This window comes from Xenopus laevis, chromosome 1S, assembly GCF_017654675.1.
Source record: "Xenopus laevis strain J_2021 chromosome 1S, Xenopus_laevis_v10.1, whole genome shotgun sequence".
In the NCBI taxonomy this organism is placed as follows: domain Eukaryota; kingdom Metazoa; phylum Chordata; class Amphibia; order Anura; family Pipidae; genus Xenopus; species Xenopus laevis.
In genome coordinates this window covers 86,737,994-86,760,101 of record NC_054372.1, presented here as the reverse complement: position 1 = coordinate 86,760,101, position 22,108 = coordinate 86,737,994, and the positions used below count along the sequence as shown (strand labels likewise).

General features: G+C 34.7%; 1 protein-coding gene across 2 annotated transcripts in view; it reads right to left on the bottom strand.

Annotated features, from left to right (window-relative positions):
- Positions 1 to 379: 379 nt before the first annotated feature.
- Positions 380 to 22,108, bottom strand: part of LOC108706824 (PH and SEC7 domain-containing protein 3) — a 238,960-nt gene continuing 217,231 nt past the window's right edge. For both annotated transcript variants that reach the window (XM_018243559.2, XM_018243560.2), the window contains exons 12-16: positions 16,673 to 16,743; positions 10,635 to 10,792; positions 9,647 to 9,791; positions 8,986 to 9,129; positions 380 to 596 (exon numbers count right to left, since the gene is read on the bottom strand). In XM_018243559.2, coding sequence (XP_018099048.1) covers positions 381 to 596; positions 8,986 to 9,129; positions 9,647 to 9,791; positions 10,635 to 10,792; positions 16,673 to 16,743 — 734 coding nt within the window. In that variant the 3' untranslated portion in view covers position 380. The remainder of the gene's footprint in view (positions 597 to 8,985; positions 9,130 to 9,646; positions 9,792 to 10,634; positions 10,793 to 16,672; positions 16,744 to 22,108) is intronic.

Below are 22,108 nucleotides of genomic sequence, written 5' to 3'. Positions count from 1 at the left end.
CATATTTCTGCAACATGATAAAACACCATTAACCAATATCTTCAAAACAGAAGTGGGGAGGGGTTAGCGAGGCAGGCTTTGGATCAGGTATAGTGCATTTAATCCCCAAAATGCATCCACGTGTAAATGGGGTATACAATGCCTGTGGTGCATAAGCTGTTAGAAGCCAAGGTAACTACACTCTGCTGATTGGGAACAAAAACATCTACAATATTGTAACTAGTCAGCAACTAAAAGATGTTCTATAGAAAAATGCTACCAAGGACCAATCAGTTACAGACTTATTTGATGTTTGATTGAACCACGGATAGTAACAACTGTGACAGACAATATATTTATCTGAACTTGCTGACTGATTTCAGCACTTCTGTAGTTATTCTTTATGTAACCTTCTGCTTAATGCTTGGTGTCTCTGGCCGGTAGTCCTTCCTCTCTGAAATGTTTCGCTTGACCTTGGCACTAGATGGTGATGAATCTTGGGTCAGCGAAGGACTGGAATGGGATTTTTTTAGCCCTGAGTTGTCATTATCATTTGTTGTCAGCATTTCCTTGCCTCCTTCTTTCAGTATTTTTACATAAACTTCATATCTCATTTTCTAGGAAAGAAAGGAGGAAAAAACACAGATTTAGCACATTTCTAGTAAAGAAATTACTGAAAACAACCATGTCATATTATAGCATTTACATATACAGCTGCAGCATTTCCAAATCTAGCCTACAGACGACATCAATAGAAAAGAAAATCACTGTTTATTGGTTTTTATAAAATATTCTTGAAAATAATACTATTATAATCACAGTACAATAATTTTTAAACTCAGTTTCCAGTTACTTAAGTCTGGAAAGCTTTAACAGTATGTTTAAGTTTCTCTTAGTCTGTAACACCAATGGGTTAGGGATCTAGGGGTCAGGTTTGAAGATTTCTTCTGGAACTGACAAAATAAGAGCACATCCCCCAACTTCTTATCTTGACTAATAAAAATGCACAATTGCCAATTTATGAATTAGTTGTGGTTAAAAGTTCTGCTTTTTGCATACCTTTGAAAAGCTTTGGGAAAAGCCCTGGTGCACCTATTAATAAAAGTATGTATGCCAAAGTTATGTTCATCACCCAGCATTAGATTCTTGGATTGAACTTTATGGTTAACAGATCATGTAAAAAATCCAGGACTTCTATAAAATCCAGCAAGAATGGCTGCATTGGTTGCATTACTGTAAAAATTTCGAATCTATCTCAATATTTTCTGCTCGGGTTTTTACACATATTTATTATTACATTTTCCCAAAAATTTGCTTTGTGGGAAAAAAATCAGATTTCTACTATTTTTTTGGTTTATTATCGGATCTTCAAGATTTTTCAGATTTTTTCATCAGATTTTCAAGAATTTCACGATTTTTTCAGGAATTTTCACCCAAAAACTCTGAAAACTTCGGGGTATTGCACAAAACCCAGTGCACATCATTGGGAAAAAAAATCATTGGGACTTCTCCCATTGACATATGCAACCTCGACAGGTCTGACATGCTGGATTTTCAGATTCAGACTTTTCCATCCTCGAGGTTTAATAAATTCTTCAAAATTAATGATATATTAAAAGTCTGATTTTATTTAAAAAATCACAAATTTTTCGTGATTTTTGCATTCGGAGTTTAGTAAATAACCACCTTATTACAGTTATTACACTTTATAAATACATGCTAATAACAATGAGATGATTTCATCATACATAGGCTTGGTAACTACAGGCTGCATGGGTTTGACTAGAAGCTCTACTCTCAATAGCGCTTTACATTAATCTATAATAAATACATGCAGTATTACATTTCTATTATAGTGAATTAGTTTGAAAAGTATACAAAACATTAGACATTGAGGTGATCCTGTTACGCTAAAAAAAAGGAAATTCTCTTTATGAACAAGACTTTGAGGAAGTATGCCTTGCCACAGTTCTACTTGCGTTTCATGAAAAATAAAAATCGTTTTCCCATTTTCAGTTTTTATTGAAAAAAAATCTGTGCTTCTGTGTACTACGGCAGTCTCTGATTGATTGCTCATCTAAAAAAACATTTCTGTTTATATCCCCTATAAAGATCCTTTGACAACCCCTGCAGGATTAGAGTTTCAGCTAGAACAAGTCTGCTATAAAAAAAGAGATTTATCTTTTATTAACACGATATGGCTAGGTCAGATGATTACCAGGAGGTATATTCACTTCAGCAAGCAAGAAAATAGATCAAGTTTACAACACCAGACAAGAAAAAAATCACTTGAAATTCGCTGAATGTGAACCATTTAAACAATACAATATAATCATCAACCCTACTCTACAGTATGTCAATCCATTATGCACTCCCTCAATCTCCCCCTATACAACCTCACTGGCACATGTGCCATACAGTCTATGCACATGGGACAGGGGTATAGGTGAAGCTAAGGGTTATGCTCCCATTGAATTTTGCAAAAAAAAGTATCTGGAAGTGTCTTACAAAAAATGTCAGTTTCCTTTTCTTTTTATTTTATTAATAGGCATCTGTGAGACACCTCCTGAAGCTTTTGCCCTAGGCACAGTCCATTGGATGCTTCTGCCCTGCCACACATCCACAAGAGTACATAGACATTTCTAAACTCTGTGAAACGAATAAAACAGAAGCATTTAAAAACTACCAACATTTTCCTTATGCAGATACAAGAAGCACAGAAAAACTTTAAAAAAGTTTGTTCAGAGAAACACTGTTATTGCCATCTGTAATTTTCGAGTTCTAGCACAGTGATTTCTTTTTCTTACAGGAACAAAAAGGTCCAGAAAAACAATCATATTTAAATACACTTAGCTTCATGTGGCTTAAAAACAGTCATCACAGCTAGATCCACCTAGAAAGGCATTAGAGCTGTGGTTGGTGCATTTTATAGCACTGGCACTGAAAGACTAAATGTGTATGCAGTCATAATTTTTAATACAAAGGTGCTCTGCAGCAGCTAATCTGTCTCTATTCATGAATACAAGTTTGACAGCTACGTTTATAAAATTCATGAGTGGTAGTTTCAGCAGGGTGCAATGAGGGGGCGAGTTTCAAAGGATTGCAAAATAATTTCATACAACCTTGTAATTGTTAGCAATTTTAATGGCACATGTACTAAATGTACATTTACAGAAGGTTATATTATGTTCCAGTAGGATGAAAAAATGTTTATGGCCAAAGTAACATTCTTATGCACAATCTTCACCCCACATCTAGCTAACTGCTTGGTGACCCCACAATGCATTTCTCTAACTTGGCATCCACATTTTCAACACATTACTTTCTTATTATGTCTCATTTGCTGCAGAGATAAGTGCTCTTTCATATAAGTAATGGAAAGAACTGCACATTAATGAGGAATGTAAAAAAAATTACTTAGTAAGTTTCCCTGGGAAAAAATTTCGCCCTGTGGGTGGCGAGGAGTAAAGTACTTCAGATGCAGAACAATGGATCAGATACCAGAAAATGTTCACACTACATGGCAGTACACTGTATTTATGGACTATCCTGAGTCTTGAAAACTAAGTATGGAGCAGAGGGAAGTGTGAAGAGCAGTGTTATCACAAATGAGATAAATGGAAGGTCGGTTTGAAACCAAACAGGGCAACACAGAATTCTAGTGGTAGGCACAGACTTTTTTGTACAGTTTGTACAACTGAAGCAAGAGCAGACTAATAATAATTCAGGAATATAGCAAACAAGACAAAATGACATTAACATTATGCTTAGTAATAAAAATATATAAATATACTAAATCTAGCCAGTATGAATCTGTAATATGTGATCACTGGAAAACATATTGTAGAGTAAATTTGGTCAAGAGAATTTCTAAAGAATAGTTTTTGTTCACTTTTAATTAATTTAATAAATTAGGAAGAAACACAATTATTACAAAAGGGTAAATAGTTTCTGTTTAAAAAAAATATAATCTGCATTTAAAAGAAACATATATACTAAAAATTAAACGGATGGTTCACCTTTGCTTTAACTTTAAGTATGATGTAGGCAGTGACATGCTAATACAATTTGCAGTTGGTTTTCATATTTTATTATTTGTGGTTGGTTTATTATTTGTATCTGGTTGCTAAGATTCAAATTATCCTAGCAACCATGCACTGATTTGAATAAGAGACTGGAATATGAATAGGAGAGGGCCTGGATATAAATATGAGTAATACAATTTAGCAATAACTATAAATTTATAGATGGTGTCAGTGACTTCCATTTGAGAGCTGGAAAAAGTCATAAGAAGTGCTTTAAAGGGATACTGTCATGGGAAAAAAAAATTCTTTCAAAATGAATCAGTTAATAGTGCTGCTCCAGCAGAATTCTGCACTGAAATCCATTTCTCAAAAGAGCAAACACATTTTTTTATATTCAATTTTGAAATCTGACATGGGGCTAGACATTTTGTTAATTTCCCAGCTGCCCCATGTCATGTGACTTGTGCTCTGATAAACTTCAATCACTCTTTACTGCTGTACTGAAAGTTGGAGTGATTATCACCCCCTCCCTTTCCCCCCCAGCAGCCAAATAAAAGAACAATGGGAAGGTAACCAGATAACAGCTCCCTAACACAAGATAAAAGCTGCCTGGTAGATCTAAGAACAACACTCAATAGTAAAAACCCATGTCTCACTGAGACACATACAGTTACATTGAGAAGGAAAAACAGCAGCCTGCCAGAAAGCATTTCTCTCCTAAAGTGCAGGCACAAGTCACATGACCAGCTGGGTAATTGACAAAATGTCTAGCCCCATGTCAGATTTCAAAATTGAATATAAAAAAATCTGTTTGCTCTTTTGAGAAATGGATTTCAGTGCAGAATTCTGCTGGAGTAGCACTATTAACTGATTCATTTTGAAAAAAAATTTTTTTCCATGACAGTATCCCTTTAAGAACTAAATCCCAATTACATGATAAGTAACACAAATTACTTATAAGGCCGCACAAAGGTTCATATGTTATAAAGGAATAAAGAAAATGTTATAGCCCTTTATATGTCTTCATTGCAGATGTTGAAGTAGGTGTCATAGAATGTAGGAATAAACAATGAAGGTGTGCAATCAAAAAGTATGAAATCGAATTTTAGTATCTCAAACACATTATTTGGTATGACTACACAATAATCTTTCCAGTTTTCTTTCTTTCCATCCCCACCTCTTATTGTAAAATATCCCTTTTAACAGATCTGTAAAAAGCAACAAACTTTTGATAGCATGCAGGGGTATTGATTCTTTAATGTGCCCTTAATAAATCTGGCAGTGGGATCAGCAATTTAAACCACAGCACATCTCTCTACAAACAGGTTATCACAGCTAATGCACTGTGGCTAAACCTGCTTCAAATCTGCCAAAACACAAGTTCTAACATAAGATAAGAGAAAAATAAAAAAACCAAATGCAATGACAATAAAACTAGAAGCCAACTGTCCATGTCTACTTTGTCAAACAGCATTTAGCATTATCACACATGGGCCATAAACATCTGGGTTTGTCCATTAAAATTTCCCTTTCTAGATATGTTGTCCTGGCTTTGTATTAGATGATAGATAATATGTTGTGTCCTTTCATTTTTATATACTGTAGGTATGGAATGTTTTATCCAGAAAATTATGAAGTTATAAGTAGTTTTGTCTCTGCAATAAATATACCTTGATGGTACCTGAACTAGCAGAAATGCATGATGATGACAAAACAATACCAAAATTTTTTTTTACAATGTGTTTGTTTTTTAGCATGGTGCTCTCAATTTAAACTCCTTATTGAGAACAACCCAGTGTTTGGGCATTTTAGATAATATACCCCATTCCTGGGGTAATATAAAAAATTAAAAACAGAACAGGATTTCAGCTCTTTGCCTGTGCTGATCATAAACCCCAAACCTAAACACACATATACTGAACACAAAATATGTATAAATTAATTGAAATTAGTGAGGATTCACTTACTCAGAGTAACATTTTTATTTTTCATAAGTTTTTACTGTTTTTCTGTGGGTGATAAAAGGGGTTGATTTACTTCAAAGATTGGCATTTTACAGTACAGTATATACAGTATATAGTATATAACCTCTAGTCTTTACAACAGCAGAGTAAGGAACACGTTAATGTTTCTGAATCATTAAAAGCTCTAAAGACGAATCCTAAAGTGCTATAAAAGCCTTAGCAACACCATGGTTACATGCTTATCCAGCCACTGTATCTCAGCAAGAACAAAGCAGCAGAGAGCATTGCTGCAACTGGAAAAAACACATTTAAAAGGTTGTTGCTTGCTCTAACAAAGCGAGAAATCCCAAGTGATTGATTCATATACTGTAATCTACATATAGATTAACATTTTTATCTGTTGACTTTATTCTAGCTACAGCAGACATATAACGGCTTTTTTTAATCAAAAGCATGTATTTAAATAAGGTGTGACATTATTAGACATCACCAGCACTTCTTAGGACACATTATTAAATTCAGCAGAATAGTAATGCATATGCTCATGTAATACATTCTATATGTCAGATTTCCACAAGCACTGGACTTCTTGCTTAATTTGTGGGTTGAATGGCTCCTTCAATGTAAGTTTAAAAACTACAGGAAATTCCTTACAAACCTACATACAACTAGCCCTTACAAACGGCGGCTATTTCAGTAATGTACTGTGGTTTGCTTGGCCTTTATTAGCATTTCGCTTTAATAAACAACCTGCCCCAACCTCCTCTGGCGTGTATCTAATGCACGGCACAGAAGGGTAAAAATAAATATTATGTGAAGATAAACTTCTGTCGAAGTTGCATTTAATATGTAAATGCACCTGTTCCAATTTACATACAAATTCCAGAACAAACCTGCAGAACATTTCTTGTATGTAACCTGGGGATTGCCTGTATTCATAAATAACAATGCATTTATACAAGTGTTGAGAAGGCTGACAGTAATAATAAGTACACCATTCCAAAAGTTGTCACTCTTCACTAGGGAAAAATAGGAACAATAGGGAAAAAGGACAAAAAAAATATAGTGTAGCATTCCTATCAAACACACACCCTCTGTTTATTTACATTCACTCTTATTAGTGAATAAATGTGTTTTGAAGATGAGAAACCCTATAGAGTAAAAATGATACCCACGCTACAACTAACGCTAGAATTGGTAATCAATTTTACTTACAGATGGATTGAATGTGTTTCACTCATCAAACCTTTAAAATCAATTCCGATTTAGGTTGAACTGAATATGTTGCATTCACCAAAGTCACTCCTAATTCCCTTTGTGGAAGATAAAGTATAGCATGTGCGGAAACGTTTAATGTGTATTGCACTTACAAATTTCCACTCTAAAATCACATTTGAAATCAAAGTATTAAGGTATGTCCAGCGTTGCTCAGTCTCTACTGTGCATATCCTCGTTTCCGCACTAAATCACAGCACTAGTTGGAACGTGGCTATCATTTTTAATCTATAGGGTTTCCCATCTTCAAAACACATTGTTTCACTGTATTTGATACATGAGTGTTTAATATAATCACCTGCACTTAAAGGTTTCCCTATTCTACTGTATTTTTGAGATGTGATCAGTGACAACTTTTGGCATTGTGTATCTTGGAGGTGGAAGAGAGTCTGATGTGTTGCTGAACTGGGGATAACACCTTGTTTGGGACATCATTATTTAATTTGACTTTTCAGTAATGATAAGTAATAAGGTCCCTGATTACATCAAGATGGTAAAAGGCAGGCGGTCATTTATCACAGTAATGCAATTAAGAATGATATACCATTTACTGCATGCTTCTGTAATAAAACAAGGAATCTTAGTTTTTTTTAAATTAAACTTTCTAGTGCAGGGGTTCCCAAACTGTGAGCTGGCCCTCCTGCGAGTCCAGGATCAGTGGCAGTGTGGTTTAGTCTGAGGGGAATTTTGGGTGATATTTTTAGGATTCTGATCAGAATATATATTTTATTTCAGTGGTTGAGCCTCCACTTATCAGTGACTAGATTTTACTCTAGAACAGTAGACAGAATGTGCAAATGATTGGCATTTACCCCCAACTGGAAAACACTGTAATGCCACTAAAACTCTCAGCAATGTAGTCAATGTGGCAGAACAGATCCAAAAACACCCAGACGACAGGGGTTAGTGTAACAGCAATGGAAATAAAACACTATAAAGGCACAGAGATTCGTCAGGCAGGGTGGGTCATACACAGGCATTCACACAGAACTGGATAATACACAGAGGAATAGAATCAAACACAGTACAAAAAAATTACTCATACTAGTAACCTACTCTAACCTAAGGCAATGAGCTGAACGGGCAGGATCTATAAAAATCCTAATTCTGCAGATGTAGGAAATCAGCAAGTACTCTAGGTTAACACCTTTCCTTGTTGAAACTGGATCTTGACAGATATTTGGGGATAATGACTTTTGCTCTCCTAGATATACAAAAAAGATCAGCTTAAAGATCAGTCACTTTGAGTTTTGCAGTGTTTGCTATGGCTATTACTGAAAAAGTTTGAAACATACCCAAAATCGGACTGAACCACTTTGTATAGCCATTATATATATATATATATATATATATATATATATATATATATATATATATATATATATATATATATATATATATATATATATACACTGTACAAACTAACCAGTGAAGAACCAGAGAAGAACAACAGGGTTAAAAGCATGCTAAGGGTAAAGAGTTAATTTCTCGCTATGTTCCTATATGATCCATAGGCTGTTATAGAAAGTATTTTGTATTTGATGCCCTTAATTTTATAATATGATTAAGTTGTCAAGCATGAAACGTGTATGGCTTTGTATAGTGTGTTTTGTTAATAACAAAGTAGTCTTCTGCTTTTATCTAACAAATTGATTACTCTAAGATGGCATTCAAGGTACAACAAGATAGAAAAAAATCAAGTTTACAACCTGTAGACAATATTATGGCATTTTCCACTGTACCTCAAACTCCAGATAGTGGTCCTTGAGTTTATACTCATCTATTTCTTTGGCTTTCACTTTCTTATCAGGTGGATATGAGCGATGCTCAGCCAGCTCAGTGGAAATATGCTTTAACTTTGTTTCATGTGATCTTAGTTGTTCATCCTGAAAGAATTCACAATTTCAAAATGCAATTCATATTCATGTATCAAAGCTCATAGCTGCCAATTGTCCAGAAACAGTTCCTATTTTAACTATTATGTATAATTTTCAGAAATACAGTATTTTATAACTAACCACCTGCAGAAAATAACTTGAAAGCTGAAAGGGTAGGTGCATACACAACATATTATAAAATAATCTAGACTTTGTTGATTCTTAGAGCAAGGACACACAGTGATATTTGTTGCTCAAAGTTTTGTCGCAGCTTCTAAACACCATAAAATACCCTGACATAGGCAATAATGAGTACAATTTCTGCTAAAATAATATAATTATGTTATCGATCAAATATGCACACAAAGGCATTTTGTGAAGAACTATACAATTTGAGTGTTTTAGCAGTTCTTAGTATTAACAGAGTATTTAGTAGTTTAGGCATTTAGCAGCTGCAATAAAACATTGAGCGACAAATAGCACCATGTGTCATTGTATGTCATATATTGCTTAAAAAATTACAGACCTTGGTCAGTTTGGTAGTAGTGGCTGGTAGTAAAGGTCGGCTGAATTTCTTCTGTGATCCTATAGCAGCTGGAAAGGGAGGAGCTGAAAACACTGCAGCCACACAGTTGATTTTGCTTATCCATAATTCCATTTCCTCTGTGCTCCTGTAAAAATGAAACATTGTTTACAATAAAGCAAATAAAATATCCTGTGTGAAGGTTTGCAAAATATTTTTTTTAATATTCAGGGAATTCTGATCCATTGCATAGTTGAAAATACTGTCTATCATGTTCATCTCTCTATAAATATATAATATATAAATATACTATATACAAAAGATAACATTTGTCCATTTGTTGGATGCTGTTTGTGTTGGAACATGGTATGATGAATGCAACAAAACTTCTCATGGATCCTCATATAATCCAAGTCAACAACTACTTTTTGTGCAAAAAAATTAGTTCCTACTTTGGTGTTCCAAACTTTCAAACTTTGGTGTTCCAGAGGGCACAACTAAATGCTACATGTACATGGTGGTTTTCAATGGCGCTGAACTTCAAATGATCATCTTATTACTCCATAGTGCATCTTCACATAGTACCTGTGAACTACTCTTTGAATTGTGACAAACAGCAAAGCATTCAAGCCTCAATATGCCATTCATCTACTCCAAAATGTCAGGCCTACACATGACCATTGACACTGTGCAATTCCATATTATCGGAGAACTACTCTATAGCAAATGGCTGCAAAGGAGAGAAACTATACCTTGGGGTTGATTTCCTAGGCAATGCTGGGTATAGGTCTGCCAATCTATTTGACCAGTGACAATGCAGTACAAATGTTTTAAAATTTTTAATATTCTATGTTAAATATTTAACATGAAATTTTCCAAGAAAAGTATGGAATGGTAATAAATGCTACTGTATGTCATTGCACTTTTTACCATTACTGGTCATTAAAGAAAATTATACATTTTGGTCACATTTCTAGAGTGATACACTTACTGAGCTTGAAATAGAAAAACTCTCCAGTCTGCTGTTTTGAGTTTCAGGACATTAGGTCTTTTCTCATAGTCTGTTGCCTTCAGTGCTAGAGCATGATGAACACTCACAGCATTTTTTAAATCGTCTTCTGACAGTGCCTTCTCGGGTTTATATTCATCCTTAAAACAAGACAAAGAGAAATTGTGGTAGAAACATATACATCAAACTAAGAAAAGCATCCCTCTGTCCCCTAAGCAAGGAGTTTATATTATATTGGCTAGCACCTCTATTTTTAATTTAAAATATCCAAAATGTTATCAGTAAATTAGAGAATAAACATAATAGTCACTATTGACCCCTAAGGTAGAACATCAAAATTACTTAACAGTAATGCGTTATAGATAAAAAATAATACGAATACCTGTGTAAAAACTACACAAAGAACACATTTGCAAAGATCTGTCATGTCATATTCCAACAATGTATTTATTGTGCATATACAGTAAATACAATAAAAGCATCAAGTGAAGCCGAACTCTTCTTCTGGTTTTATACACTTTCACATAATTTCGGGATCTCATTTTTACTTCCAAAGGGTGCAATGTTTCAAATGTGGCATAATTCAGACAGTAAAACGCATGCACAGAACACAGTATGAACTTTGTAAACATCCGATCTGGTACATATGTACTCATTTGTGTGGTCTACAGATAAACATTTTGTTACATGGCTTATATAAAGTATACTGAAAGTTGAAAGACACACCCTCTTTATGACAAGTTTAGAGTATTAATAGCTAATTGCCATATGCTTTTCCTAATTACTATAGGGGGTCATTTATCAAAATCTGAATTTTTCTGATTTTTTAAATAAAAAAAGTCCGACCAAATTAGAATCCATGATTTGCCCTTGTTTATCAATAAACAAAAACTTGGATCGGATTAATCGGATCGAGAAAAACCTTGACTTTTTCGGATTGTCTTGCAAAATACCCAAGTTTTTCGTGTTTGACCTCCGAAAAACCCTGAAAACGCTGAACATTTCGTGAGGAATAAAACATCTTCTAATGATTATGGGGACATCTACCATTGACTTTTACATGAATTCATCAGATTTTAGATGGAGTAGTTTTGGATTCGAACATGGAACAGATTTGGGACATGATAAAATGTAAAAAAAAAAAAATGCATCTTTTTTACAGCAACTTTTTTGGGTTGTCAACTTCAAAGCGGATGACTCAAAAAAATCCCTTAATAAATAAGTCCCATAATGTGAATAAATGTATTCTTACTTGATAGCAGAAAACCTGCAATAAATCATGTGATATTAAAAAAACAAACAGACTAAAAATCCAAAACTTCTGGTTTGATCTAGGTGTAACACAAAAAAAATCTTAAATGAGACTTTTAGAAAAAATATGAAATGCTGAAAAGTCCTTTTAAATAAAATATGTTGTATTACTTAAAATGTAAAGGGCAAAGATGAAAAGAATATGTGACGAAAGAAACGGGGCTTTAAATTCTCCTGAGAGGTAAATCCTTACTGCTAAACAAACCTTTAAGCCAGGTGTCAGAAGTGCAGTCCTCAAGAGCAGCAACATGTCTGTTTTTTCATTAAGATACCTTTCACTGTTAATTTGAGTAGTACAGTACCGTGGGTTGACTGATTAAGCAGTAACTACAGAAATACTAATCCAGGAAGATTTGTTAACCATAATAACATAATTACTGGCCTCAGCTGCAGAACATCTTTACAAATAATTAATATACACAATTTAGTAATTTATGCGTATATTCCCTAGTATTATGGGTTTTATATAAAGGAACTGAACTCACTATAGTCATTCAGTTTTTGGTTGCTTTGGTTGCCCTGATATCATTTTCAATTGCAGGAGACAGGCAGAAAGGGAACATTATTTAAAAACTGTACAAAATACAAAGGAGGAAGCCATCCAAACACTACCAGTCAATAATATCCTTGTTCAATATGGTTTGATGGTAAAATGGGACTACTTAATTTCCTAAATTGCAGATCTCATGTACTTAAATCTGCTGATATTTATACAAAAGTGCACATGCAGACTCAACAAAGATATCATTACTCTACTTTTCTCACCCCAGCCTCCCTTCTCACCTTCTGAATCCCCTTACATACTTCTAATGAAAAATAAAGAATTTACAAAAAAAAGTATAAAGAATAATAATAAACAAGAAAGCCCATTAAAAGTTATAACATTGATTTGTCTATGATAAATAGATCACAGATAGATAAATGATAGATAGATTAGATTGAGAGCAGGATTCGGGATTCCGAATCCTAATTTGCATATGCAAATTAGGGGTGTGGAGGGAAATCGTGTGACTTTATGTCAGAAAACAAGGAAGTAAATTTTTCCCCTTCCCACCCCTAATTTGCATATGTAAATTAGGGTTCAGTTTCAGTTTGGTATTCGGCTAAATCTTTAGCAAAGGATTCAGGGGTTCGGCCGAATCCAAAATAGTGGATTCGGTGCATGCCTAATAGATAGATAGATAGATAGATAGATCTTGGTTATTGTCTCAGTACAGCACTGTATCCCTTATGTGATGATTTTTCATTTATTTTTTAATTCATTTAGAAGAAAGTCAACTTTGCTGTCAGATTCTGCCTTACCTATTGAATCTATTTTTCTGTCCATATCCCAAAACACTCCTATCAAAGATCTTTTGTCATTCTTACTCTTTGTGAATATCCTATAACAATAAAGCATTGTGGGAGTATGGGCTACTATATGTACAATGGCTTTTGTAACTGGGGATATGGAAAGGACAGTCGTAAACAAAAAGCATGGAATGAACTGATAAGTTGACCCATTGCTTATCATTAGAGATGGGTGGATTTATTCGCCCGGCACAAATTTGTGGCAAATTCCTGCGTTTCGCCGCCACCGAATAAATTCACAGAACTGCCGTGAAAATTCGACAGAGTCCAAAAAAATGGACGCTGGCGGCATTTCGAGAATTTTTCGCCGTTTCGCAAATTTCACTGGAAATTCAAAAATTTTTCGGCAAAGAACTATGATAATGCATTCTTTTTCACAAAACATAGTTAAGTAAATATATTTAAGGTGCCACAGTCTTTATGACACAAATAGAAATCTAAAGTATCTTTCTTATATTTATATGTATTTAGGCAAGATTTATTTTACAAATGTATGGCAGTACATATATGGCACTTTTGAATACTGTAGTATTCAAAAGTATAGCTTATAATTATTGAAATTGATTACTCATATAACATTTTAGGCATTTTACAAGATTTTTCTATGAGTAGTGCTGTTCATAATAACCAACCCACTCACCAACAACACTAGATGGAACTTGTGATTAAAAATTTCACACATTTACAGAATAAAATGTATAGAATTTAAGGGGCAGATTTATCAAGGGTCGACTTTCGAATTTAAAAAACTTCAAAATTCGAAGTAAAAAATACCAACCGAAATTTATTTTTTAAAAAAAGGTTTTTTTTGGCCGAATAGGTCTGTTTTCAATCAAATAGGTCCGTTTTCGAATTTGAATTGTACCAATCAAAGTAACAGCGCATTTGAATTTGCAAAAAAACTTTGATTTTTCAAAGTCCACAATTGACTCCAAATAGGTTCTAGGAGGTCCTCCATAGGCTAAAACATAAATTTGGCAGGTTTTAGATGGTGAATGATCGAAGTCGAATTTTTAAAGAGACAGTACATGATAAATTTCGATATTAGAAATTTCTAATTTTTTAATTCCAATTTTCACTTAGACCTTTGATAAATCTGCCCCTAAATGTGCATATTCACACAAAAGTAACGTTGCATTCATATGATATGAAGCTGTTTGATGTTTTAAGAGCAACGCAAAACAGTAAGGCGAACAGTGTTCAATGATTCTAACTTAATGATGAACTGAAAAGGAATGTAAGCAAATAATGTTTACTAGTTCATGAATTCTGATAGAATAATGGACATCAAGGAAAATAAATGGCGTTATTGTTTAATCCCTGGAGCTTAGTCCTTAAATCAATGCCATCTCCTAGGCAGACTTAATTCAATTCTCACTGTGCAGCCTGAGATAACATATTATAACATGGTAAATATACTGAGTACAAAAGCTGATATATTTAACAACTTTGTACAAGGGTAAATGGGTAGTAAACTCTTTTTATTCAAACAATATGATGTAAAGCACTCCAAGCTGATTAAAATGAGTTTCCAGTGGAGTAACTTTGGTTGCCAGGGCCCCCTGCAAAAAAATTTGCAGGGCCCCCTCTGCACAAAATAGTGGGAGAATTTCATGTATAATATCCCCAGAACTCATAGAAGGATGGCACAGTAGCAATTCCATGTATAAATACCCCAGAACTATAGAGGGATGATAAAATGTCAATTTCACATATAAATACCCCAGAACTATAGAAGAATGGCACAGTGGGAATAACATGTATATATAGCAGATGGTACAACTGCAACTTTGCACATTAAGTCAAAGAAAGGGTTAAACAACCACAAGGCAGTGCAATAAATGTGATTTGTATCTTAACTGGTCCCACATTCTTTCTATGCTGATAGTGTTGTAGGGGAGGGAGAAGGGGGGAATCTGCAGCGTAGAGTAGTGAACCACCATCCATCCTGCTTGTCAGCAGAGTCCTGGACAGTTCAACTTATACAGGCACCCTTTTCCCTGCTTTCCATTAGATTAGATTAGAATCAGATAGCTGCGTTGAGGTCATGCAGGGCACCTGTAAGTGGAGCACAATCGAACCACCACCCCCTCAGGCAGTGAGGCAGGTCCCTACCGGTAGCGCATACTACTGAGGAAGCAGGCCCCATTGGGCCACCTGTAACCCCGTGACTGCGGGGTCTGCTTCCTCTGTAGTTACGTCACTAGTCCTCACCAGCTTTGTAAAAAAACATTCTGTGTGTCCAATATCTGCTGCTTTTTAACAACTTACTATTGTAGATTATGGAAGTGATTTGCATTTACCAACAACAACAAAAATAAGCAAAATTACACAAACCATAATAGTGTCCAATAAACTTGTTGCTAAAACAAAGTTAGCCCATGTTTGAGAAAGTAATTGTTGAGCAGCAGAAAGTCACCCAGTTTGCCATTGCTTCTCTATTCTGAGCTGGGAGGTATCATGGCTTATTATCGTATATGCTCTTATATTATCTCCTGATAAGCACATATAACAAGTATCTCAAGTATCCAGAACCACATAAAAAATAAGCAACATTAAGCAAACCATAATAGTGTCCATTAAACATGTTGCTAAAACAAAGTTAGTTCATGTTTGAGAAAACGTTGGTTGAGCAGCAGAAAGTCATCCAGTTTGCCATTGCTTCTCTATTCTGAGCTGGGAGGTATCATGGCTTATTATCGTATATGCTCTTAAATTATTTTCTAATAAGCACAAATAACAAGTATCTCAAGTATCCAGAACTATTATTATTAGATGTTTGGGTATAAGAACATTTTTGAAATATTTACAATCAGTGACTTTGCCAAGTCTAGAAAGGCAATAGAAAGCACAGGAATGAATCAAGGAATATCAAGCAAACTCTCAAACATGAATAATCATAGTGCAATCATGGGTTGTCATGATTTTGAAATTTATGAAAAATTGCTGGAATAACACACAATTGGGGAATGTAGGGACAGCTTTATCAAAGGTCAAGGTGAATTTTCGAATGAAAAAAACTCGAATTTCGAGCTATTTTTTGTGTAATTCGACTAGACGAGAATAGTCCAAATTCGATTAGAATTTGAAAAAAAATATGAATATCTAAATTTATCATGTACTGTTGATAAATATGCCCTGTAATATTGGTCATTAAGGCAAAAATCATTTGCAATTTGTGCACAATGAGAATTTTTAAATGTTTACAAAGTGAATAATTTTGCCTTTGTGAACATTTTGCCTCTCACACGACAGTAGTATTGCGATTGCAAATTTAATAGTTTGTGATAGTGTGCAGTGTATGTAATAAAATTTCATTAAATATTTGTATTAAATGCACTTAATGTTTAATATCTTACCTTTTGCAAATACAGAACTGTTCCTTTAAGTATAGCATAAAATGTTTTCCAGCCTCGTTTTCCTCTTGGAGCTGTAGGAAAAAACATAAGGAATGTTACTAATACATTTAGTCCTACAGCATTGCTTTATATATACCCTGCACTATAAATAAAGTTTTACAGGCAATGTCAGTGCCCCCCCCCCAGAGATTTCAATGGATATTTAGAACATGACAGAGATGAGTGGCACTTGCATAAAGGCAAGGTTACAAAGCGTTGACACAGGGAGTCATCTGCAGAAATCAAATCCTGGCATGGTGATATAGTCATCAATCTACTCTCCTTATACCAAAGCAAAATTACCAAATACAATAATCTACTATATAGAGAATAAATGAAAAAGGTTATCTTTGTATCTATTGACAGTAGTCAATAAAGAGGACTTCTACTTTGCCTTTGTTAAAAAAAACAGTGCAGTAAAACAGCTTTTATAATATAGAAATGTGAGGTATCTGTGAGGTAATAATTCCTAATTTCCAAAACATTATCTGTATGTAGTATGAATAGTGATAATGTTTTCCTGTGTTTCTAATGGTAAGGGGATCTATATATTACTGTTTGTCAGGTCTATAGCCAAGTATCATTTTCACCTTTTTGTGTATGGTTGATATAAAGTGACCTGCAAACAATGTATTGTACACCGAACAGAGAGAAATGCAACATAATGGTATTAAAGGACCTACTGTATTGGTCTGATAAAATATTTGGCTTTATTTTGAGATTCCCAATAACTATTTAGAATCATCTTCCTGTTTGAAGCAGAATTGTAGCTTTTTCTATCCATATATGCTGAGCTATAATGGAATAGTGGTTCCCAACAGAATATAAGCATGTTGTAATAACCTCCGCTTACCCTGGTGGTCTAGTGGTGTTTCCTCTGGCATGAGGGGGCGCCCACCATGCCTTAGGCGGGGACGCCCGCCGCATGCGTCCTATCTTCTCTACTTCACAACCTCACGCTCCCATGCTTATGCACGATGATGTTATCGCGCAATGGCATGAAATTCAAAGCATTGAAAGGGGCCTGGCACTCAAAATGACTGCCCTTTAAATCATTAATGATATGCACACATTTACCTATTTAACCATGGACACAGGTATTCACGAATCACTCTGATGAAGTGCCAAGGATGTAGGCACGAAACACGTTTTAGAATCCCATACCCTACCGATCTATGTAATTTTAAGAGTTGAAATGAAGCCGGATTGATATTTTACGAGTCTGTCTCCTGGTATGCTCCGATCAGCGCTCCGCAGTGAGTCCTTGTATTCATATTGTACATAAAGATCTGCTATTGTGCATCAAATTCAATTATACAATAATTTTACTTGCCTACACTACTTTTAAAATGTACAGACATGAATAATCTACAATTTACACTTAGCAGATTCTTTTTGAAGCAAATTCTTTACTAAAAACGAATTTTAAAGCCTTTTCTTTATATGGCTGAACATCTTTTTAACACCTGATTAAATGACTCAGTCTAACTTTGACACTTAGGGGCAGATTCACTAAGGGTCGAATTTCGAAGTAAAAAATACTTCGAAATTCGACCCTCGAATTGAAATCCTTCGACTTCGAATAGCGAAGTCGAAGGATTTAGCGCTAAACGTTCGTTCGATCGATCGAATGATTTTTCGTTCGATCGAACGATTAAATCCTTCGAATCGAACGATTCGAAGGATTTTAATCCAACGATCGAAGGAAAATCCTTCGATCAAAAAAAGGTTAGCAAACCTATGGGGACCTTCCCCATAGGCTAACATTGACTTCGGTAGGTTTTACCTGCCGAAGTAGGGGTTCGAAGTTTTTTTTAAAGGGAAAGTACTTCGACTATCGAATGGTCGAATAGTCGAACGATTTTTCGTTCGATTCGTTCGATTTCGTTCGTATTCGAACGAATTTAACCAATTCGATGGTCGAAGTACCAAAAAAATACTTCGAAATTCGAATTTTTTTCATTCGAATCCTTCACTCGAGCTTAGTGAATCGGCCCCTAACTGTAATGTTGTTGACTACCATACCTCAAAGCTTTAAAACAGCAAGCAAAAACATCAAGTAACTATAGAGATGGGCTGTTGACTGAATGAAAACTTTGATGTCATAGAGTAAATTATCTCTTTACTAATTAAAATACTAAACTATTTCTTTGCTTTTCAAGGTTGGCTAAAGGAATCTATATAAACAAAAATCTTTATAATTTCTTACATTTTCCTTTATAGCTAGTAGAGTTATGGTTTCCAAGATGATTTTAATTTATATTATTCTTTAATGAATTTTGAAATAATAAACTGTGTAATTGGTAGCTGAAGTTTCCTTTAGACTAGACAACTGCGTCACTATTTATCTTTTTTCAAGTTACCGAGGCGTTCCATGACCATATAAAAACACGAGGCCGAAGGCCAAGGTGACTTCTAATATCCTCATATTTTGCAACAGGGGGTACTTTATTTATTATAATACAGATGTTTCAGTGAGTCATGTGACAGAAATGACTTCACTAAGCTTCAATTATAACTGATAACATCACTAAGCATCCTTTATAAGGATATCATTTACAGGATATTCATGGCTCTTGTGTATGATATAAAATATATTAACAATTTCATGCTTGAATTAACTGCATTGCTAACATCAAAACACACATATTTTTGCACCAAAATCAAAGCTGCTTTAACATATACTGGATACTGCAGTTATATTTAGAACATGAAAGCTAATTGCTATTAGTAAGTTCATTTCAGAATATTTACTCTACTGAAATTTTACACCAAAGCTTATTTTAAAAAAGTCTTCTAGCAAGTTAGGTGTTCTAGCAAGTTGGAGGGTTGTCAGTCTGTTAATAAGAAGCATATAAAAAAGTGTCAAGATACAAAATACCTAAATAGATCTGAAGTTACAGCATGGCCTTTCAGGTTTTTTACACATATATGTTAGCCCGTAAAGTGTAGGAACAGTACATTCAAAACTCATTTATTATAGGGAATATTTATATAGTTGTGTAGAAAAGCTAGGCATGCAACAATGCCTTATTATTGGATTTGGCTGCACACCAAACTCTTTGGAAGGTTTCGGCGAAACTCTAATCAACGCAGTTAAAATAAACCAAGTATCACTACTTTAATGCTATAGTGCATTGCAAAATAATGCATATTTATAAGGCTGTGTAATAGTTTTATAGAAATTTGAAGCCAAATGTAAAAATTTAGAGTCAGGATTACAACTTCAGGAACCTTCTGAGAGTTAGGGTAGTGGTCACAAGTGACCTTTGATTTTGCCCCTATAGCTTCAACAGCAATTCCTATTCCATAAACTCTCAAATGACTGCAGGGTCTGCTCGGTAAAGGTGTTCAACCTAAAAGTTATACAAATACTACATTTTATACAACATGATTTTAAGGCATAAATTGTTTGTTGCCTTAATTTGTCTATTGGCTGCAGTGGGTTACAGCAGTGTAAAGCAGTTGCATCATTTTTGTCTATAGTTTGGTGTAAAAACATTGCAAACCTTTACAAATCCCAGATTAGCATTTTGTAATGTATTATAAAACATTACAAATCCTTGAAAAGCCAAGAGCAAGGTGGAAAGCACATAAAGTTTCCTGTTTTTTTTTTTGCAATCTGCAACTTTGTTGCACCCTGAGGCACAGCTGTGTGCATCATTTGGACAATGTAGGAGGCATCAGTATGTGCAAGGTGCCCAGGAACATTGTATTTATCACCTGACCATGGCAAGGGCTCTGATATACTTCAGTCTGCACTGGATTTTTGATCTGGCACAAAATGCATAGTGCAGCCCCCACAAGGCATTGCAGGGAACATGCCATCTGTGCATAGGCCACCAAATATCTATAATCAATTACTGAAAGCAGATACTTTATTTAAGTCAGCGGGCAAAAATGTTTTGATCACTCTCACAAGTAAAGCCATTCAAAGTACCAAGTGTGCTATAGCTCCAAATTAGCTACGCCTTTTAAATATTTAGGAGTTTATTTACTAAAACTCATTTTTTTTCTCATATTTTACCAGAAACAAAGTTGACCTAACTCTCATACATGAATTTGGCTTATTTCCTAATATTTCAGGTCGAAAAAAAAATGAATTTTATTTCAAAGAACTCGAAAAATTTGAGTTTTAATTCAAATTGTATGACTTTATTAAATTACCACTCAAAAATCTCAAATTAATCGAGATTTTGAGCGAAAACCAGCATCAAACACCCCAAACCTCCCAAAATTTGAAGAGAAGTAAAGCTTAACTAATGAATTAGGATAGAAATGTTGTACATGATGTGTTGGCAACCACAGCCCTTTAGCAGGGAAGATATGTGCTTTCAAAGATGCCCCATTAACTTCCCATCTTATTTTCTGCTGATTCACTGCACATACCCTGTGCTGCTGTCACTTACTGAGCTTGGGGACCCCTCTCACAATATACAGTACCCATAGACTATAAATGTCACAATATACGGCTGATTAGTAACTAATACAGATAATTGATACATGGCAGCACTGAAACCAGTGCAACTAGCATCAGAATTTAGAAATCAGCCCTGTAGCTTCAGCTTATATTACAGTCCAAAATAATTTTTTGCATGATTATTTACAATGACCCCTAAGCTTAGCTGCTCAACAGCTGCTCAGAGCCAACTGAGCATGTGAGTGTCGCATACACTTTACATGATGGTGACCCCTTGTGACAAGTTTGAATCCTGGATCATTGCTGCTATTGGAAGCTGAGTATTTTTGGATTCAGAATTTTAGCAGCTTTGGGGCATAATAAATCTTTTCACTAAAGAAAATTGAATAAGCAAAACATCAGTTTTAATAAATAACCCCCTTTAACTGGGCGGCTTCTTAAGTAGCAATTTAAAAATAGATCCAATGCTTGGTAAGGCATACCAGATTAAAAACTAGCAATAGTTATGTAACATGGTTAAACTAACAGCAATTCAGAATCTTGAATGCAATGATCTGCTGTATTTTACTAACCTTTCTAACCTTGATAAATGCCACATGTTCACCATACATGGTAAAGCCATTTTACAATTAGAAAATGATGAAACATGTTCAATGCAAACTGTATATAATCAACTTAAAAAAAGGATAAGCTCCCAGATTTTTATAAAGCTAGGTATAAATGATTTAGCAGTGATTCAGAGAGAAATGTGCTTTTTCACCGATGATATGACCTCCACTGGAACAAACGCAGTTTGTGCACTTACTGTGATAAGAGATGTGAAAAGCTGGTGTGATAGAAGTACTAAATTAAATTGCTTAAATGCTTTTCTGAAACTATAAATGATGTATAAAATAGCATATCAACAAGACATAGCTAAAATCTGATTAAGGCAAGGCTTTTATGTCCTCGTTCCCCTAATTATGCCGCAAAAAGAC